At 35.4% G+C, this 22,857-nt stretch overlaps 2 protein-coding genes across 7 annotated transcripts in view; one reads left to right on the top strand and one right to left on the bottom strand.

Annotated features, from left to right (window-relative positions):
• Positions 1-2,009, top strand: part of TEX38 (testis expressed 38) — a 35,069-nt gene extending 33,060 nt beyond the window's left edge. For all 3 annotated transcript variants that reach the window (XM_058175059.1, XM_058175061.1, XM_058175060.1), the window contains one exon: positions 1,269-2,009. In XM_058175059.1, coding sequence (XP_058031042.1) covers positions 1,269-1,765 — 497 coding nt within the window. In that variant the 3' untranslated portion in view covers positions 1,766-2,009. The remainder of the gene's footprint in view (positions 1-1,268) is intronic.
• A 451-nt stretch (positions 2,010-2,460) lies between these two features.
• On the bottom strand, positions 2,461-21,969 carry EFCAB14 (EF-hand calcium binding domain 14). Of its 4 annotated transcripts, none has more exons than XM_058176289.1 (11): positions 21,425-21,969; positions 19,447-19,595; positions 15,951-16,096; positions 15,459-15,557; positions 14,316-14,426; positions 13,627-13,728; positions 11,040-11,231; positions 10,860-10,940; positions 9,350-9,455; positions 8,047-8,175; positions 2,461-6,967 (listed from the first exon to the last, which is right to left on the bottom strand). In XM_058176289.1, the coding sequence occupies exons 1-11, from the start codon at positions 21,655-21,657 to the stop codon at positions 6,792-6,794; spliced, it is 1,524 nt and encodes a 507-aa protein (XP_058032272.1). In that variant the 5' UTR covers positions 21,658-21,969; the 3' UTR covers positions 2,461-6,791. The 4 variants fall into 4 exon arrangements, with proteins under 4 accessions (XP_058032272.1, XP_058032270.1, XP_058032273.1 ...); XM_058176287.1 differs by having other exon boundaries at positions 8,047-8,178; positions 21,425-21,968; XM_058176290.1 differs by having other exon boundaries at positions 8,047-8,178; positions 13,627-13,662; positions 21,425-21,968.
• Between the last annotated feature and the right edge of the window lie 888 nt (positions 21,970-22,857).

Below are 22,857 nucleotides of genomic sequence, written 5' to 3'. Positions count from 1 at the left end.
AACATACTTAGCCAAAATCAAATAAACAACATAAGGTATATTTTTTACTAAAATACATGAACTCAAGAGTCATTAGTCAAAAGATAGGTTGGTTTTGGACTGGCTGTGGGGAAAGGATAGTTTTCTTTAGATGATTTAGGAGCTGCTCCATTTGGAGGTAGCTATTTTGGCCTAGATTTGATTCTGCAGCTTTGGCGGAGCAAGAACCTATCACTTCCTGATATAAAGGCAGCTCAGCCAATACCCATGGTTACCTTTTGTTCAGATAACGGCAATGCACATCACATGAAGCTGCCCTGATGTGTGTTTGGATATAATTAATATAAAATAGGGCAACCAGATTGTTTCCAAGGGTGCACCACGAACAGTCACTTGTACAAGTCCTCAAACATTGGTTTATTTCTGGGACATTAGGCAATTTTTACCTGTAAATCCTCAGCACTTATGGGCAGTGTACAAGTATCTTGGTAAATAGCCTTGCTGATAGTTTGAAAAGGAAATGTAGAACAAGGTCTTTTCCATGGTACTAACCCAGCTCCAAATTTCCCTTTTTTTTAATGCTTAGGGCAGGGGTCTCCAACCTTAGTAACGTTAAGGTTTGTGGACTTCAACTCCCAGAGTTCCTCAGCTAGCAAAGCTGGCTGAGGAACTCAGGGAGTTGAAGTCCACAAGCCTTAATGTTACTAAGGTTGGAGACCTCTGGCTTAGGGTATTAAACCTTTGCTGGCTATAGACTTAATTATTTTGGGAGAATTCTGCTATTTTAAATCTTCAGTTCTCAAATTGGTAGAATAATTATTTTTAAAATAATTTAATTTTAAAATAATGAATTATAGTTTTTAGATTCTTTAGAAGACAACTTTTTTATTAAATATTATAAAGTTCTTACCATTGTATCTGACCTGGAAGATTTGGAATATAGAACTACATGCTAAAAAAAAGTCTAAAAGCCACTGTATAAGACAGCTTTAAGCTATTCTTCCAAATCACAAAGCTTGAATCCTTTTAATTCCAAGCAATCCAGCCTCCCTATCAAATTCTTTCCTTGATGAAAATATTATATACAGAAGAGATATAGAAGAGACAGAGAGGGAACTTGTTTTAATATGCTAATGCTTTCCAACTTAAAATGTGAGTAAATCCTTTAACAAAAGCAGCATTCTATTGATGTTTTGGGGATGGTTTTTTTTTTTTTGACAGTTTGAAAGTTTCACAATTTCCTGCAGTAATAGTAACTCTCTGAACTTTACTTTATGACTTATTTACAGGTTTGCTTCCCGTGTATTTTGGAAGTCTAGCTTTTTGCTACATCTTGGTGTTCACGTGTATGCTGCTCCTTCAATGGCGAAAACAAATCCTTCAGAAGCGCCGTGCAAAAGTCTGGGTGAAACAGTTGAAAGCAGAGTCTTATTTTCAACATGCATTGGCTCACAGAGCTGATGAGGAAGCCCAGCCTAGAACAAATGGAGCCATCTGCAATCCCGATAACATTCCAGAGCAACAAAGCATGCACTTGCCCAGTGAGAATATTGTGGAGAGCAATGACACTTCTACCCCTCCACTTCCAGATTCAGCTCCATACAAACCAATATTTCAAGAAGTTGCGTGTGCTTGTGCGCTCTCTCACTTGCCACCGCTGCTTGCACATTCAGCTTCTTATCCTTGCTCTGCCATTCCAACAGAAAGTTCACCATTCAGCTCACCTCTAAAGCCAACCATCTTGAAAAATGATTCATACAGTATGGGTAGCAGGATTTCTGCTTAGCAGTCAATTCACGGATGGGAATATTCTTAAGTGGTCTCAGTTAGAACTCAATTAAAGATCAATTTCAAACTATTTCCATTTTCCTTCAAGCATTGTTTTAGTACTGGGGAGACAATCTGCCTTCAACAGCTAGTGTAGAAAGAAATTAATTTCTTTAAAAATTAAATTGTGTTCAGAATCCTTTCATATTATGGAACTGAAGTATATGTTTCTTCCAAGATTTCTAAATCTGCATTTCATCCCAATTGCCCAAAGAGCTGAATATTACACAGCCATATTTCTATTTTTAACTTCAGTAACAAATTACCTTTTAATATATAGGAGCAATATATCTGGAAGTCTTTATAATTAAAACCAGCAGATATTGTTTAGTCCCGAGTGTCTCACATTTCATTAATGAAATTAGCTATGGCTAGCAAATGGTGCTCACAATGCAGCCTTTTAAAACTGAAAGTAAAATATAGTACAAATCATGTCCCATCTCAGTGAATATATGGAATAACTTATTTTTTCCAGTGCAATAGGTAATCTAGGAACAGCAACTGTTTTTGCAAATCAGTTTATCATGTGCTATGCTATTCCCATGGACACAATAGGATTTTTTTCAAGTAACCGCATTTTCAAAATAGAGAAAGCTGAATGCTTCAGTTTATCCTATAACATATTTTTCTAGATGAAATAAAATAACCATCAGACCCAAAACAAACTATTTTATTTAGATTTGACATTCACAATGCATAATAGGTGCAAAATGCAACAGCTAAATCCAGCTTTCATCCACTCCATTAGAGCTTTTGCACATTTGTGAGGCCCAATTTTATAAACCATTTCAATCAGTTTAAGTAGGACAATGCAAATCAATTGCTTTTATACAATGTAAAACCAGTGTACTTTCAGTGCAGTGGATTCCAATACAAATCCTAAAGAACAAATTCCATAGACAAACACTATGATTCATACCACAAACTTGTTTTAACATTTTAAAGATCGGATTAATTATTCATATTCAAAATGACATAATTTTCACTCTGGAGATATAAAATCAAGATCTTTTTTTTAATAGCATAAAAAGCAGTACTACTTTTAAGTACAGCCAACATTCCCATACAAGAGAAACAGGTTTTGATCTTTCAAAACCCTTAAGAATTTTTCCCTTTACAATGTTATGGTTCTCCATACAAATAAACTACCCTTTTCTATAAATCTTAATTTTATTAATTCTTTTCATATGATTATCTGAACAAAAAAACAATCTGCAATCAAGTAATTTTTACTTTTTAAGTGCCACTAGAATTTTTTGTGCAATCACAAAAGATACAATACATTCCACTGTTACGTTACCCTGTCCCTATTCTTTCTATTCTGAATGTCCCTAATTTTATCAAGGGATTCTATTGTTGCGTGAAATACCTGAATAACCTAATTTTTTTAAAATAATATATTCATTGGAAGCATTTCAATAAATCCAGCACTCATTTGAAGCCTTCTGTTATTACCAATCTAAATAGATGAGTCCATTTCATGGGCACCTATGAAGGTGAATACTGAAAAAAACCTGTAGATTAATATCCACATGAACATTTCCAAATCTTGTGTTTTTCTAAAATATGTTACCACTTCTAGCTATCCTACTCAGCATGGCTGATAGACATGATACAACTTGTGGCATCAGTTCAGAAGAGTGTTATACCTTAAGGATGATGAAGGTAAAATGGGAGAAATGCCAGGATTTTGACCAGTAGTTTAGTTAATTCCCATTACTCTTCCTTACATAACCTTCCCGAAAAAGGCAGGCAAGAACGCTGCATATTCAATTTCAAATCAATTCTGCTGTACAGCTATTGTGCACATTGTTAATTAACCTGAAATAATTTCAAAGAATATGCTTATTTGAGCCAATTTATAGTACTCGGATTGCCATACTTATTTTCCTTTCCTGATAGTATGCATAAATTTACTTCTAAATGCACAAATATTGTAAATTAGAAGAAATACTTCATAAGACAAACAATGTATTTTGAAGGCTCTAGTTATATTCAAAAACAGAAAGATAGAATTACTTCAAGATTTTATATGAAGAGTTAACTTTCTAAAAGGCTTGCAAATAGGGGAAATTTGCAAGCTTTTGCACTTCAGAGTTTAGACATTTCATCACTTCATGTCCCTAAATTTGCCTAATATGAATGCCTTATTTCTCAGTGATGACATACACACGTGAGGAAATGCTGGTATGCTAAGGACCCCCAGCAGTCATTCAAGTGATACCTTATACCTTCCTTCGTGCTCTATAACATAAAGTATGAATTAACCTTAGGTATTTTTTTCTAATGAAAGCATTCCTTTAATGTAGGATAGATTTCAAATACATATTTCTCTTACAATACAGTATTGAGTTACTGAAGACTATGACTTCAGCTTCTAAATTGGATCAAAAATTTTGGAGTGAGATTTCTCTCACAACAAAAATGTATCTAAAAACAATTCCTAAAAGTGCTCATGATTATTAACTTAATACTGAGATTAAAAGTCATTCTTTTCATATGGATCATAAGCCACCTTTAAAAAATACCTTCAATATTTTGCTCTACAATCTTATGACATACACACATACAAATACTGCTATATTTAATTGTTATTGCTTTATTTGGTCAATGGTTTTTATACACAAAGCATATAAAACTAATTTTATCCAAAAGAATACTGGTGTTCAGTTACCTTGCAATATGAATTCTGCGCTTTAATGAGTATAGCTAACATAAACCTAAGGAAAAAATTTGCATTCTGGGTAATTATCTAGATAAGGGAATCTGGTTTTCAAAAAACTTTATTAAATTTTTGGAAGGCATCTGTTTACATCATATTCTAGTATACCAGTGCTCAGTACTTTGATAGAAACCACTGCCATTATTCTCCCAAGAAGCCTGAATTTTGTGATGGGCAATGAAGATTCCTGAGAACTTAAATTTGTTAAACTAAAAACTGTAAAGAAAGCCAAAAACTATGACAGCATTTTACTCGACATAGCCTTTTAAAACAGTTTTATAATAATAGTGGCACATTAGAAAACCTTGCTGTGTTTGGTTTATACAGAGAATAATATTTATATGAGGTTATTTACTAAATAAAATCCTACCATTTGTTTGCCTGACAACATCTGATGTTGTCAATAACAATAAAATAAAATAAAATGCAGCAGCTTAAAATGCTTTGAATTTCCAAGTTTATAGCTCATGCCACATCACCAAAAGTGACTTCACATTCACAAACACATCTGTTTTTTTTAATAAGGCAAAAACTCACTAATCTTGATAGGCCATAGTACATAGGAAGATGCTGTACTCCTAGTGGAAATCTTTCTCAAACTGCAATTTTAGAAGCATGAGATTTAATTATAATGTGGAGAAAATAGTACATCCATGCCACAGTCTCATCCAGTTGAACTTCACATTGAAATTAATGTTAAAATAAATCAGCCAATTACAGAGCAAAAACACAAAGATGTACTTAGTACAAAATATAATTTGGTCCTTATCACCTCACTCTTTTCTGCGAGTATCCTAATTACTGATAATATTAACTATGCTAACCATTAACACCACTTTTAATCCTCTGTTAAATTGGGGAAGGTTAATTGAATAAAGAATCACCAATGCAATGAGAAAAACTGAAGTAAATATTGCAGTGTTTCCAATGGGAATCCTTCATAAAACTGAAAATAACAATGAATCTGTGATCTGTTTAAAATCAGAAGAAATTATTATTCTTACAACCTGTTTCTCAGAATCTCATTTTATCTCGATTTCAAGAACTGAAGTTTCCTTTAGAGTCTGGCATAAAAGTTAGTCCTTGAATAGCACAAAATTTTCCAGTGATTCACAAACAAGTATACGAAAGGAGTGTCATACAAGTGTAATTCCTAGGAAGAAGAAATGTTTTCTATTGTCGACTTTTACTTAATACAAACTGGAACATTGATTATTTTTGATGAAAATTAGACCCAAATATGTATAAGTTATTCTAGTTTAAATATTTACAAACGGAAGAATCCCATCCTGCAAATCAGATTTTTATATTTTATTCTAAAGTGCAGCTAATTTAAGGCAAATTTGAAATATAAAATCAAGTTTGTCAATATATACACATATTTTAACTTGAAGACGAGCTTCCCTTATAAGGGAAATAAGAACTCTGAGATAAATTTCTTCGTCATAAGGTGCAATTATCATTTTCATTACAACTATTCAATTCAATGCAATGCAATCCTGGGGCTGTGATTCAGGACAAATAAAATGTCCCTAGTTCTGTGGGAATCCAAACCAATGCAATAATGTATTTGCTATTAATAGGCCCTGTTTGCATAAACAGACTTAGGCATGGCTATTTACCCCTGGATCAGGGCCTCAAAAGTTGGAAAAACTTTCAGGGGTCAACATATCTTATGTTACAACAGATAAAAATATAAAAACTTTTCACTATTTTCCAAAGAACAGAAAATTTAAAAGGTGTCAATTGATACATTAAATTAACTTCAAAGACTAGTACAGAGATGGCGAACCTTTTCAACACCGAGTGCCGAAAAGGGAGTATGTTGCTCGTCAGCAACCAGGAAGAGGAGCTGCCCAGGGGGCATGCGCACGCCAGATAAGGTACTTCTGGTTTCCGGATACATGCAAGTCTTCCAGTTACTGCCGTGCATATGCCGATCAGCTGGCTAGTGCACATGCGCATGCTGGAAAACGGAAGACCAGCTCTTCCAGTTTCTGGCATTGTCACACGCACAAAGGCCAGCTGATAGTCGTGTGCACATGCGCACCAGAAACACAGAAGAGGAACGGGCGACACCACATGTGCCAGGCGACATGGCTCCGCATGCCACTTAGGGCATGCATGCCATAGGTTCGCCATCATGGGACTAGTAGATCACTGGGAAAAGTGCTATAAGTAGCTTTTACTTATTCAATTGTTTTTCTTTAAAAAAAAAAATAGCTACTGTAGTCCTTCAATACTGTGTTTATAAGAAAAGATACTATAGACCCAATGCTACTTTCAGTTCTGATATAGAATATCTTCCATCTCCATCTTCATCAAATTCCTGAAAACTCTGTGGATCATCCACTGTAGATTCAACCAGATTTTCCAGGTCCTCATATGATAACTTGTCATTAGTGCCTTGGCTAGAAGTCCTGAATAAATTGTGAAGATCTGCAAGGACAAAAAAAATCATTAAAAAAACGTTCAAGTTATCTCCTGAATTCAGTCACCCCAAACATCTGTGATCTGCACAAGTCAGTTGCAACTGTGCTTAAGAAATAACTTTATTGTGCCAATAGTAATGTCATGTCCCTCAAACTCAGTCTCTTACTGTCAACACTGATATTTCTATCATGGATTATTTAATTAGAGTTGCTCATTCATCTGCAATTCAGAAAATGCAGTTTAGTGTACACTTACTAAACAAAGGGTACCTTGATTATGTATAGGATGTATAAAACTATCATGATTGATTAAAACCACACAAAAAAAGTCAACATTGCTTTGCAATGGAAAAAGAAATGGTATGAAATCAGAATGCAACCTCGTTTTCAGTTTACTAAACTAAGGAAAAATCATTATGTCTGAGCTGACTCCAAAACAGTAATGACATGCCAAACATATGCATTAAACTAGCAAAAGCAACACTAAACATTTGGAAAGAGGTAATGGCTAAATATTAATGTATGCCAACTGTCTCAATATAGCTAATTCTTCAAGTATTCAGAATAGACTGTAGTATAACAACCCATTTAATATTATTTTTATACATTTTAGCCACGTTCAGAATATTTTTTTATTACTTTAATATTTTCAATTGAATAACCTAAGGCAAGATATTTAAGAAAATCAAGGGATAATTAGGACATGGAGATCCTGCAAAAGCAGAGACTCACCCTTTTTGCTAACATGATCTAAACAAACAATTTTGACGCTATAATGACTAACAGTAACTTCAAAGAGACAGATGAACTGATGATGGGATTAAGTATCTCTCTGTAATCCCAAACCTGCCATCCCACCTGAAACTAGCAGCTATTTATCCCATCTCAAAGAGGTATACACAATAAAATATTTACCATCGTAAATAAATCCTTATATATTCATTCATTTTGCCATTTCTAAATGTAGACCTCCAACTCAAATTTGTACAACTCTCTGACATCTATAGATCTAAATTTATTCATTTCTAGAATCCTTTGCACACAAAACATGGGTTCTTTTTCCATTTCTAAAAACCTCAACTTTACCTTCTATGTTGGATATTCCAGGTAAGGACAAGCTTCTTGGGTGTCGACTTCCCTCAACATTATTGCCAAGTGATCTTGAAGAAATTCTTGGAAGTTTTGTAGGCTCTGATGTGATGCTCTGTGAATTTTCTACTGTCAAGTAATTTTACAGTAGTCATTTATTTTTCTTATTTGATAATAGCAAATATTATGCATCAATATGGGTGAGGGGGACTTTGTTTAGATGGTATAAAGCAGTCACAAGCAATCTTAGCAGATTTCAAATGTATTCTACTTCCACTCATACTAAATTAAATAATAAACATAAACATAAATCTGGAGATTTAACGGCCAGAACTATTATTTCTTTTTTTAATCAGATCATCAATTTCTTTTTCAACTGAATTGTACAGTTTATATGTTAGCTTAAAGTTGGAAAAAAACCTGAAGTGATTAATCTTGATCTGATTTTTTTACATCTCAAAAACCTGGCATTTTAACAGGGCTGTATAGACTTTCTATTAAGAACACAAAGCCTGCAATTACTGCAGGTTCGAGCCCGGCCCAAGGTTGACTCAGCCTTCCATCCTTTATAAGGTAGGTAAAATGAGGACCCAGATTGTTGGGGGGGCAATAAGTTGACTTTGTAAATATATACAAATAGAATGAGACTATTGCCCTATACATTGTAAGCCGCCCTGAGTCTTCGGAGAAGGGCGGGATATAAATGTAAACAAAAAAAAACCAAAAAAAAAAAAAAAAAAAAAAACCTGGCATTTTAACAGGGCTGTATAGACTTTCTATATCCACTGTAAATTCCATTCTATTGTAGCTCATGATAAATGGGGACTCTAGTAGATCTACCTTTGGGGACCTAGACTCCATCTGGAGTAGATACTCTTTTAAAAAATCCAACTCCAAACCATATAGGATGTTAAAGGTGATAACAAACACCTGTAAACCAAGTGGCCATCAATACAGATCATGCAGAAATGTGTAATGTGTAATACTAGGCAGCACCGGTCAGTTGCATTCTACTACCATTAGTTTCCAAATGGTCTTCAAGGGTGGCCCCAAGTGGAAACTGACAAACATATAAATGCTAAAAATGATGTTCAATTCTATGAAATATGACAACTAAAAGATTTAGTTCAGAAGCTTGAATTCAAATGCTAGCCAGTAAATAGATATCCATGCCTTCAGGTAAACACTGGGAAACAGATAGCAATTTGTTAAAGTAAGTTAGTAATTAAAGCATCATAAAATGAATTTAGCTTGATATTCTAATACAATATGCAAAATGACATGTAAATGAGATGTTTACCTTTAAGTGCTTCAGATCGTTCACTATCTGATTTGCTTGACAGAGCATTAATCAACTGCAGCTTTTCTCTTAGTTTGGATACCTGAGATTCTCCATTTTCTATTTTCTGTAGATTACCAATTAAAAAAAAAACCTCTAAAGAAGCCCTGTTTGTTCTACTCTGATTGCACTTAATACAAAATATACTGTGTAGTTTATATATTTCTAGCAAGTATATTTATGTACCTTTTTTCCTATGAGAATATTGTAACTGCAAATACTATAATTTTGATGGTTTCAGAGCTATCTACATTGAAAAGAGAATTGGCAATGTCAAAACCCAGCAGGAATTTTATCTTAATTCCTATGAAGAATAACTAATTTCAGGTATTGTGGTACCAAGTCATAGTTCTATCTATAAGTTGAATAAACTAAATTAAAACAATTCTCTGTTATACATCTCTTACATGATTGTATACTGAATTTATCAATCTATAATTGACAGAAATACACAGTAAAGCCCATTTTATTGATAAAATTAGCATTCTCTCCTCAAATCTTAAAGCTAAAGTTCTGATGTAAATCTCTGCTGTAATGTTATGCTATAGTTTCTCAAATTCTTAAAATGTGACTATTAATTACTTTCATTATTCATTAGCTACAACATAAAATAACCTGAGTAGTTTTGCAGCATGAGATTTATCCTTAGGAATGGAAAGTTGATTTTTATGAGAAAGGTTTTTTTGAGTATATTTTGCCTTGCGTATATATGTCCTTTAAAAGCATGTTTTTCTTTGCATCAAGATATTATATCTAAGGTTTTGAACAAAGAGGAAAGTTGAAGTGATGTTCTAATGCCCCATAGAGTAATATTTTATTATATTTTAAAGTAGTATAATCTATAGACTTTCAGCATTAAATAACAGCCAAACTCACTTCAGTCAATTGGCTAATTAATCAACCATATAATTAAAGTTCTGAAATGTTTGAAACAAAAATGCTTTGTTTTCCCAGATAGAGAAGACACAAGAACCCATTTTCAAGAGTCTTGTACACTTTTCAGTTAAACAGAACTCAACATTGGTAAATAAACAAAACTTTTGTCAGCTTTGGAGCAGTTACAGATTTAATATAAACCACTGTAAAAGCTAAGATATCATTTTACTTGCTTCCATTTTCTTTTTAATACAGTAATGGAATTTCTTCTCTGTGGGTAGATTTATAGAGAAACTAAAAATGTGTGTGTAACTTTTGTAGGCACACAGCACTGTAAATTTACTGCAATATAGTTTATCCTTTTTTTTTTCAAGGCTGAACCAATATAATATTTTCAACATTTCAGCTCACCTGGGACTTTTGTTTTTACAAAATGTGAATGGACAAAAATGTATATATTTGGGCTATGAACCTCAATTGTTCTGTCATTTCACTTGAGTTGGTTACCTTGCCCTTCTTATCCTCAAAGTCAGGAACACAATTCTAGAGGGGGGCTCTAAAAAAATCACTTTCACGATGGTTCTCCAAAACTTACCTCCATATTTTCTACTTTTTCAGCAGTAGTTTCATTTCTTGATTCACTTTCCATATTTACCGAGGTAGTTAGGTTACTCACCTGCAAGAGACAGTATAACACATGTGTTTGCTTGTGGCTTACTATCCTGCACGATAACATATTGCAAGTGTTTAATTCCCAAAATTGTTAGACACTTACCATACCAAAGGTAAGGTTCCTTCTATTTTCCGCTTTGTTCACAACGAACATATGATTTTCTAAGGAAGTAATTTTCCAGCTTAGATTGGTGACTGTGGAATCCAGATTGAAAAATTTTAAATCATTCAATTTCTGATGTAACATTAGGGTAGAGTTCATTTCCTCTATAGAGATATCTAGATATTGGTTATCCTGTTTAACAGAAAAACAATTTGATTACTTGACTATAAAAGCAGCGCAATAAAATTATTGAAAGTAAACAGAACATAATCTTAATGAATCTAGTATACTGTAAACTATTCTCTGTAGCATTTTCAAGTTCAACAGAACAAACTGTGGTATGAAAGGAATATGCAATTAGCCCTTGAATTACAACCACCGTTTAGTGACTGTTCAAAGTTACAGTGGTACCAGAAAAAAAATGAATTAGGACTATCCTTCACACTTACGACCTTATGGCATCGCCATGGCCACATGATCAAAATCCAGACCCTTGGCAACTAGCATATATTTATGATGGTTGCAGTGTCCTAGGGTCATGTGACTTCCTTTTGCAATCTTCTGAGAAGCAAAGTCAATGGGGAGCCAGATTCACTTAACAACCATGTTACTAATTTAATAACCACGGTGATTTACTTAACAACTGTGGCAAGAAAGTCGTAAAATGAGGCAAAACTGACTTAACTGTCATGCTTAGCAATGGAAATGTGCTCAATCACAAGTCAAAGAAAGAAGCAGAATTAGATGTTATCTCATTCTCTGATGCAGGCCAGTTTCAGTGTCTGTTATGGACTCTGCACAATCATTAAAGTATTAGAATGCCATTGAAGTTTTATGAACATGTATTTTTCTTGGTATTTAAATTATTAAATAGAAAAAACAACTGCTACCATTCTGCCTTCCACTGAGGACCTGTATACTGCACGAGCCAGAAAAAGGGCTGTGAAAATATCTACAGACACCCCCGCAACATCCTAGAGATAAACTGTTTCAACTTCTACCCTCAAAACAACTCTATAAGGTACTGCACGTCAGAATAATTAGACACAAGGACAGTTCCCCCCCCCCCCATGCAATTCCTCTGCTAAACAACTAACTCCCATAACAATGTCAAACTAGCTAGAAAGGTAGTATTATCATCATTATTCTCATCTTCCCTATTACCTATCTGCTTATCTTCTTATGATTATAACTTTGTTGCTTGTATCTTACAATTTATATTGTTTACTTAGTATCCTAGTATGATTTATTTTGATTGCTTATTTAGTATCCATGACTATCACTAAGTGTTGTATCTAATATTTTATGATGGTTGCAGTGTCCTAGGGTCATGTGACTTCCTTTTGCAATCTTCTGAGAAGCAAAGTCAATGGGGAGCCAGATTCACTTAACAACCATGTTACTAATTTAATAACCACGGTGATTTACTTAACAACTGTGGCAAGAAAGTCGTAAAATGAGGCAAAACTGACTTAACTGTCATGCTTAGCAATGGAAATGTGCTCAATCACAAGTCAAAGAAAGAAGCAGAATTAGATGTTATCTCATTCTCTGATGCAGGCCAATTTCAGTGTCTGTTATGGACTCTGCACAATCATTAAAGTATTAGAATGCCATTGAAGTTTTATGAACATGTATTTTTCTTGGTATTTAAATTATTAAATAGAAAAAACAACTGCTACCATTCTGCCTTCCACTGAGGGCCTGTATACTGCACGAGCCAGAAAAAGGGCTGTGAAAATATCTACAGACACCCCCCCAACATCCTAGAGATAAACTGTTTCAACTTCTACCCTCAAAACAACTCTATAAGGTACTGCACGTCAGAATAATTAGACACAAGGACAGTTCCCCCCCCATGCAATTCCTCTGCTAAACAACTAACTCCCATAACAATGTCAAACTAGCTAGAAAGGTAGTATTACCATCATTATTCTCATCTTCCCTATTACCTATCTGCTTATCTTCTTATGATTATAACTTTGTTGCTTGTATCTTACAATTTATATTGTTTACTTAGTATCCTAGTATGATTTATGTTGATTGCTTATTTAGTATCCATGACTATCACTAAGTGTTGTATCTAATGTTTTATGATGAATGTATTTTTAAAATGACTATGATAATGATCTATCACTATTGTTGAGAGCTTATGCACTGGGGACAAATTCCTTGTATGTTTAAATCACACTTGGCCAATAAAGAATTCTAAATTACTCTGCCTATGCCAGGTGGCTAATAACAAGATAGGGGGACCAATTCAATAACTGTCAGATACTTGGGAGTGTTTAAACACTGAATAATTGTTTTATAGAAACAGAATCTTTTTTCTATTGTGGATGCGATACCTAAGTCATTATCATATTGCAACTACTCTCAACGATTATAGAATAGATGCATTTGAACCAACAGCAATAGCTTCTTGACTACTTATTCTTTTCATTCTAGAGGCACTATAAATATCAGCATTTGTGCTCCAGAAATAATACTAAGGAATATAACAATGCAAAGCTATCCTGGCTTTATTTTTACATAACGGTTTTGAAACTTGTGATTTTCAAAGCTTTTAAAAGCAAAAAAGCAGTACCTGTTTACAAATGTTCGTCATATTCTTTTCATTTATCTGGGGGACAGAAGAGGAGGAAAAGGAAGGTAAATGTTTTTGTTTAACATCTTCTGTGTGTTCATTCTGAAATATATTAAGATATGTGTTCAAACCAGTTATTATTTGAATATTCATAACCCATCAAGCATAACACTAATTTACATTCTGCAAATAACTGAAGGAGAAGAAAGCAAAAAGAAGACAGTAAACCTTTTGAGAGCAGCTATAAAATACTGGCATTTGCTTTACTTGATATTAAATTTGAATTTAAGTTTTTTATGCAGGAAGAATATGAAGCAGAGTTATAGCTAGAAAAATGAAGCGTCTGACTAACTTCCTAAAATGTGATGTTAATATTAATAAATATAGTAAATATTAATATTAAAATGTTTCCATCTGTATCTACAAATCTGATTATATAAAGTTTATAAATTTAAATTGGTTTTAAGACCTGATAAAGTTTAATAAACCTATAAGAACATAAAATATATTCCACTTAAAATAGTAAACTATAAACATCATTTTCTCTTAATAAGTCCATAGGGTGATTTAAATAAGAAAATGGGGGGGGGAGCCTCAGCAATTTTTATTTTTAAATTGCATACCAAATCTGAAATTCTTATAGGATATGCTACAGAATGTACTCTTATGAAATGTCTATACATCCTTACTATTTCTTTTTGGAGAATTTCTAGAGTCTTCTTTTGCTCTTCAATTGCTGCTTGCATGGCCTCAACATCATGATGAACACTAGTTACTGTGCTACCTATAGTAGCGACACTCTAGGAAAAAAACCCAACAGCAAATCTTTTAGCATCAGACATTCACTGATCAACTAATTGCAATTCAAATGTGTTTACTCCAATGAGGAATTATTTTAATTGGTTACATTAAATACAAAGAATGTACATTAACATATCTCATTTATCACGGTATGAATAACAATTTATTTCCTTGGATATATTTAACTAGGAACTTATATCACATTTGAAGAATATGGAATCTGGTCATGGATAAAATTAGTCACTTTGTATTGCTCCAATGAAATCACTTCCACATCAAAGCTTATAAAAAGTATATGTTGTAGTGTATGCACACATCCAGACAACATCATTTATATTGCCATATACACACGAAGATTCCAACTGCATCAGCATTCTGCCTGCTTGGATATGCAAGAAAAGATACATCCTACAATAAACTGTTTTCATATTTGGAGAAAAACATGCAAACAGATATTTGTAAACGTGTTTAGAAACCCAAACCTCTAGTATTATCAGTTCTATCATCAGATCATAAAGTATGATGAAAACTACTTTCTGGATTATAGGAAAAATATATAAAGTGCTGGAAATACAACCTGTCAATAGTATTGCACTTAGCTTACATATAGAAAAAGGAACTTACTTCCAGGTAAGCCAACATAATATTGGCTGTAAGCATATAAGGATAACAATTCTGAATACATTACTTATGCCCAGTTTTACTAGTGGGCCTCAATACTGCAAAGACACTGAAATCACCACTACTAATTAATTGTCACCTATATTCTTCCTACAAATGATTTGTATCATTGGTGAAATATACCACTTTTCATGGTCTAGTCACATAAACTGGAAGCTCATGGATTTCAATAGTTTTACAAATATGTTTTTTATGTTTTCTTCATACATTGTCAAAGAAAGAGGGATTAAAACGCGATAAAATATAGTTCCTATTAGGAAGGAAGGACACACTGAAAAGCTCTGTACTTGTCAAATTATCTATAGCACAAACAATTCTAAAGATAGATTAGTATTAAATATAATACATACTTTCTGAAGCTCTTCCACTGTAACAGGAAGATTAATTAAATCAGAAGCAGATTTAATATTTGCTTTGAGATGATTTACTGCCAACATCAACAAAGATATCTGTAATCACAAATGAAAGAATGACTTTACAGGAAAGGTTTTTTTATCTTTTCTGTTGTAAAGGTTCATCCTAAAACCATGTTATGAATGTGTTACTGTTGCGTTACCAGGACTGAAGACTGACTCAAAGGAACAAACCTGAACTACAGATGCTGACCAAGGTGCTGCTGATACAGTTCTACAGAGGAATGATTAAGTCTGTCATCTACACCACTATAACTGTCTGGTTTGGCACTGCAACCAATCAAGACAAACATAGACTTCAACGGATAATTAGAACTGCAGAAAAATCAATTGCTACCAATCTGCCTTCCTTTGAAGACCTGCATACTGCATACTATTTAATGCTATTTTTGATGCAACTTTACTTGAACAAATGCCTGCTCACTTTACCTGTTTGCTTATTTCAGTGATGTTTATCCATATTTTGTTTATCCCCAAATCTCCATTCTTAATTTTTTCCAATTCCTTTTCTTTGTTAAGAAGGTCTTCAGTCATTCTGGGAATTTCTTGAAATGAGGTTTTTTGATTAGATTCCACTAAAATAGAAAATTAAATACTTAATGAATCTGAAAACATGAATATAATTTTTTTCAAGCTCTACTTCTGAATATCTAAGAGGCTATGACTCTCATTATGAATATGCATAGATTCTTTTGGAGATATTTCCAGCTTTAGAAGCCCATTATCATTCCCATAATATGCAGAAGAGCCTGTTCTCCTACACTGTTCCTAAATTATGGGAATTGCATTTGGTCTCCACTGTTTTGTATTTAGAAACATTATCTCTAGTTAATTATATTAATTTGATACTTAAAATTTAAGATTCTGGAGGGATTCTGCTTTGTCTTAGAAACTTGCTAGAGTAGAAAAACAGAGTATAATTCAAATAAACAACAAACATTTTCTTCCAGGTCTCAAGTACACTTCCCAGTGCATTTATTGTATTCATTTTTCATAAAACAGTAAAACACAAGACACCCCATACCCTACTGAGTCATCCTTTCAAAGGTATGTCCTTATCTAAACAAAGACCATAGGTGGGCAAAACAATTGTGGAGTGGGAGCAACTTCTGACTTCCTGCCTGCTTCCCCATCAAGTTTCCATGTGGGAAATTGGTAGGTAGCATCAGATAACTTTCCTTCCTTCCTTCCTTTTGTGGTCCACCAGCAGCCTGCACAGCTGGCAACGGAGTCGGACAGTGATGAGGCTGAAGTGGGGCCAGGGCCAGTGGGGAGTGAGGTGCAGACTCCAGAGCCTCCAGAGACTGATAGTAGTGAGGCAGAGGAACAGGAGGAGCCTGTTCCTGATGCACACCTGAGAAGGCAAGAGCAGCTCAAGCAAAGAGGATGACTCGAGACTAGGGCCAAGAGATGATTGGCCCCTCCCATAAGACTTAAAACAGACCAGCAATGGCATTTGGGCTTTGCTGGAAAACAACGTTGATAGCTTCATCTTCTTGTATTTATTTTTGTATCAGTGTCTTCTGAATGTTTGCCAAGAAAGGCCTTTGGCAGTTTGCCTAATTGGACCAAGGTTGGTGATAGGACTGAGGAATTTGTGTTGGGAGGAATTTGCTTTAATTTAGTTGAACTATGCTGAGAATGAAGTAATTCTCAGCTGTTCAAATAAAGTTAGTTTGTTTTTTCACTGACTGACTTTCCTACTACCTATTTGGGCCTGGGTCACAACACTTCCTTCCTTCCTTCCTCCCTCCACCATTTACTTTGCTTGTAATAAACTTTCAGAAAGAAGTTAGCAGGGAAGCCAGCAGAAAGTTTTTCTCTCCCTTTCACAAGGCAGTGGTGCAGGGATGTGCATGCAAGAGGTGCTGTATGGGTCAGGGAAGGCATGCAGGGCTGGTAGTACCAGTCAAGAGAAGAAACTCAGGTGGGGGGGGAGGACACAGATCAGGGAAGGACCAGGCAGACCATGGGCTAGGGGATTTGTTCCGCCATTCCTGCTCCCTTCCTTTCCAGCTGCTAGATGGGAGAGGGACCGAGGAATTGTGAGATTGGTTGGGAAGCCTGCACAGATCAGTGAAAATGAAGATCATGTGACCACAGCAAGAGTGCAGCACCACCAGAAGCACTCAAATCTTTCCCAAATTTCATTCCCTTGGGAGTCACGGGTCCTGGATTTTGTAAATTAGCCCATTCGAGGTACATTTTAGTTCAACAATTGTGTGATGCACCCTTTTGCTCAGTTAAAGATCCTGACAATCAGAGTTTCAGTAGTATATACTATAAGTATCTATGCCAATATATTTATAATTTTCTAATCCATAACTGATGACATATAACTTGGTGTTTGCTAGTAATAATGAATTTGAAATCCAGTACACCGATAATAGAAGCAAGCTGTTGTAAACTAACAAATCAATAAGCATTTAGGATCAAAACATTTTAACTTTAACTTTACAGATTACAATCAAATTGTCATAAACATGCCTTAAAATTGACCACAAAATATTTGATTACGTTTAATAAGCATGTGCTGTTTTTTTGATATGCTTAAGTCTCTATTTTCTGCAGTTTTGAAAAAAAACAACCCAAAACATTGTTTACATGTAGAAGATGTATTAATAATAAAGGAATTCACAAATGGAAGGTCTGTTAATCATGCCAAATACTAGCATTAGCAAACAAAAACATTTATGTTCATGCTATTGAGTTTTTATTATTAAGTATGATATAACTCACCAACTCCCTACATGAAGGAACATTGTTTTCTTAAGTATGAATGACATTATTAAGATTCCAATAGCAGTTAAACAATTGAATAAACTGTTTAGGTGATTCTCATTGGTTGAAGCTACTTAAACAGAGAACAGATGGCCACCAATCACAGATGCTGTAATAGTACATTCCTTTACTGGGCAGGGAGGTGGACTACTCCAAGGTCCTTTTCATTCTCAGCTTATTTTCAAAATCCAATCATAAAAGGTGTTAATTACATCAACCCAAAGGTCAAAAAAAAAGCACAAGCTTTCGATATCTTCACCAGGAAATATTTTAAGACCCAGAAGTGGAGGGTGAAGAAGAAAAAAATGACAATAGATAGTCCTTGATTTACAACAGTTCATTTAGTGACTGTCCAAAGTTACAACAGCACTGAAAAAGTGACTTATGATCATTTATCACAGTTACGACTTTTCCAGCAAGCTCATCCTGTGATCAAAATTCAGATGCTTGGCAACTGATTCATATTTATGACTTGCTTTGTCCCAAGATCATGTAATCACCTTTTGTGACCTTCTGACAAGCAAAGTCAATGGAGAAGTCAGATTTATTTAACAAACAGGTGACCAACCGACTTATCAACTGCAGTGATTCACTTAATAATTGAGGCAAGAAAGGTCATAAAACAAGGTTAAATTAACTTAAAAAATGTCTGTTAGCAGCAACATTTTTGGGTTCAATTGTGATTGTATGTCGAGGACTACCTGTACTGAAATATAAAATCTGCAGTGTCCATATAAAAATTAGCATTTAGGAAAAGACAGCAATTAGGGTCTCCCTGGTGCAGAGGTTGTCTATTATAACCAAGACAAATGCAGCTATTTCTGTAATAGAGCAGCAATAGAATTTTGAAAATATAAAATATTCCTGGTCTCTGAAATGAGCATCCATTCATTCTTTACTTGCTTTATACAGCATTATGTTCTATAAAGAAGAAAGTTTGCCTAAATATACCAGTACTACCTTCTATCAATTTAAAACAAAACTGAGGATATTTGTTTTTGCTTTTGGTAAAATATTGTTTAAAAAATGGGAATATATGATTTTGCTCCGTAATGCCTGCTAGCTAAACGCAAACTATATGCTAATTTCTTCCCCGTAAACATCTTCCCCATAGAGATGGCAAATATTTGAGATTTGTACTTACTGGTTCTAAATCTTTCCTTTAATCCATCCAGATCTTCTTTGAGAGCAACTTGCATCCATACCAATCCAACACAGGCCACCACACAAGCAGCCAGGATGACAAAAGTACATAATGGGCAGCAGAGTTTGCAGCATCGCAGGTAGTCACCCCTACATTAAAAATGTTTTAAATTGGTATTTGCTAACAGAGCTAAATATTACATTAAACCAATACTTTACTAATTCAATGTAGGAAACAATCCTGCTTTTTAACTCTATATACTTGTACTATACCAAATATAAAATTCCATGCTACGAAAAATTAGGAATAAAAATAGAACTGCCAATATTGTAATATCCTTGTATAAATATATGGTATATCCCACATCTGAAATACTAAGTTTAGTTTTGGTAACAATACTTAAAAAATATAACACAGGAAAAAAAAGCAAAAAGCAAAAGCATAATATGGCAACCAAAATAATAAAGGATCTGAAACATCTATATAAGAAAAGGCTACAATATTTGGGATATTTTAGCTTAAAAAGGAGTGATATAACTATAGCATATAAAATTATGCATAGGACTCAGTCAGAAGAACAAATAGTGTTATTCTACATCAAGCCTGAGATAGAATTATGAAGTTGAACACGTTAAACAAAAGTACAAGAAAAAAGTACAAGAAAAAAGTACCTTATCCCACAGGAATATGTGTGAGAAACATTACAAAGGGAAAACAGATGTACAACAAATGCCAATAAAACCAGATTATGCTTTGATATAATGTTTATGTACTACTGTAACCAAAATCATATTATGGAATCAAATTAACAGTATAATCTCTGCAAACTGACAATACTCAAGCAGAAAGAATGACAATATCATTTTTCCCCATACCTGCATCATTAAGCAAAGTACAAGAACAACACCAGGACAAGTTGTACAAGTAACACACCCAAGTTACTATGTCAGAGAAGGCTAATTCTCCACATTGTGTTGCTGTGACTGTAGTCATATCTCAACAGCAATCATTTTCAGTTCCAGTTGTGCTCAGCAATTTGATGTTCTCCAAATGAATTATGATTACAACTACCATCAATCCAAAACAGCTAATCCTGCTTGTGATGGAATTACAATCCAACACAAATTCAGAGTTAATAATATTGCTATTCCAACCGCTAAATTTTCCGACTTATATTCATCCAAATCCAATCTTATTTCTTAATACCTCTTAACTCGACTTCTACAAAATTCTGAGTCGATTACAGGTAGTCCTGAACCTACGACCACAATTGAGGCCAAAATTTATGTTGCTAAGTGTGAAATGTGTTAAATGAGTTTTGCTTCATTTTACAACTTTTCTTGCCACATTGTTAAGTCAATCACTACAGTTGTTAAAATTAGTAACCCGGTTGTTAAGTGAATCCGGCTTCCCCCATCAACTCTGCTTCTCAGAAGATTGCAAAAGTTGATCACACGATCCCAGATCACTGGATCCCAGGACACTGCAACTGTCATAAATGTGAGTCAATTGTCAAGCATTTGAATGCAAATCACATGACCATGGAGATGCCATGATCATGGGGATCATAAGGGTGAAAGACCATCATCAGTCACACTTTTTTCAGTGCTATTGTAACTTTGGCCACTAAGTGGACTGTTGTAAATCGAGGACTACCTGTATAAGTGTTATACCTTAGAATTCTTGATGAACGTATCTTTTTCTTTTATGTACACTGAGAGCATATGCACCAAGACAAATTCCAATCACATTTGGCCAATAAAAGCTCTATTTCTATTTCCTATTCCTATTCTATTCTATTCTAAGCTGAAACCGTTCCCGTGTCTCTCTCTTTTCCCCCTCCATAAAGCGCCGCGTCTCTTTCCATTCCTAAACCTCCCGATCCCCACAGACCATCCTCGGTTCCCGCATCCTGCCTATCCACCCCGGCTTTCCCAACCACCTCCCACCCCTTCTCCCTGGATTATGCGGGTCTCACTTAGAAAAGCGGGTGCGGGAGCCCTGCAGTCCGAATCTGTCCCCGTAATCCGGATCGGAGGAACTGCTGGTGATGCTCTCGGCAGACTCGGTGCGGAGCAACCGATGACCTGAGGCAGAGCCTTTCCTGGGATGCTTCTTTTTGAGCCGGCCGCCTCCGCCGCTGCCGCTTCCCCGGTCGCCGTTTCCACCGCCGAGGCCTATGAGCGCGTTCAGCTCCTTGCGCTTTTTCATCCTCTTCTGCTGAGCCGGGGCGAGGCTCTGGGGAGCCGAGCTCCGCAACGCAGGAGGGGCTCCTAACTCGGGGCCCCGGCTCGCCAGCTTCAGCGTTTCCGACGTTCACCGCCCAGACGGGCGTCTCAAGAGGGCCGGGCCGGATCTCTTAGGCTTCGGCGATGCCGTTGTGGCCGATTCTTCTTCCCACCGGCTTTAGCTGCCGCCTCAGGAGCCCCAGCCATGGCCGTGGGAAGAACATCGCTTCCACTTGCTCCTCGCCGACCAAAGGGTTGGAGCCATTAGTTGCTAGCACCGGAGACACCGATTGGAGAGTTTTGCTCGTGGGCCAGAACCTACCAGTATGCCCTCTTCCTATTGGATAAAAGGATTGTTTTTCTTAGCTCTGTCTTCTTCCCTATTGGGCTATGTTAGTCTTTTGTTTTTTTCATTGGCTAGTGACATTTACATCCGGGGAACCGGTTAATACCCGTCCACAGCGAGGAGTGTAAATAAATTAACCAATTAAAGGGGCCAGGACTAATAGAGAGAGAAATGGGATAAATTAGAACGGGGGTCTCCAACCTTGGCAACTTTAAGCCTGGCGGACTTCAACTCCCAGAATTCCCTAGGCAGCAAAACTGGCTGTGGCATTCTGGGAATTGAAGTCCTCCAGGCTTAAAGTTACCCAAGGTTGGAAATCCCTGAATTAGAATGACACTCCACTTGCAAAGATGAATAAATAGATCTTCTTGATGAAATCCCGTTGGATCAAATGTCATTAATTACTTAAGAGTGGGGGGGGGGGAAAGACATGCTGACTAGAGGGGGGAGGAAAAAAAGGTCAAACAGCATAGAGAAAATAGACCCCCCCCAAAAAAGGCTTATAATGTAGTTACAAACTTCTGAATTCACCCGAACTCCCCAAACAACATGGTTGAAAATTCAGAAAAGGGGATGGATAGTGAGGATATTGTGGCTTTTTTAATTACTGCATCAAATCAAAGGGGATGCAAAAGTGTACCAGTGTGCCTACCGTCCCTGTCCTAATGTTTTCTTTTATTTGTATCCTTTACATGTATTTATAATTATGTTTACACTTGTATCTGTCATAAAATACATGCTTGACAAAATAAATAAAATAAAGCGTATAAACTGATGAGAATGTAGTTCAAACATCAGCCACATTTTCCCTCCTTTTCCCATTTCCCTTTGTAACCG

This window comes from Ahaetulla prasina, chromosome 3 (genome assembly GCF_028640845.1).
Source record: "Ahaetulla prasina isolate Xishuangbanna chromosome 3, ASM2864084v1, whole genome shotgun sequence".
In the NCBI taxonomy this organism is placed as follows: domain Eukaryota; kingdom Metazoa; phylum Chordata; class Lepidosauria; order Squamata; family Colubridae; genus Ahaetulla; species Ahaetulla prasina.
This window is presented reverse-complemented; position numbering and strand designations above follow the sequence as displayed.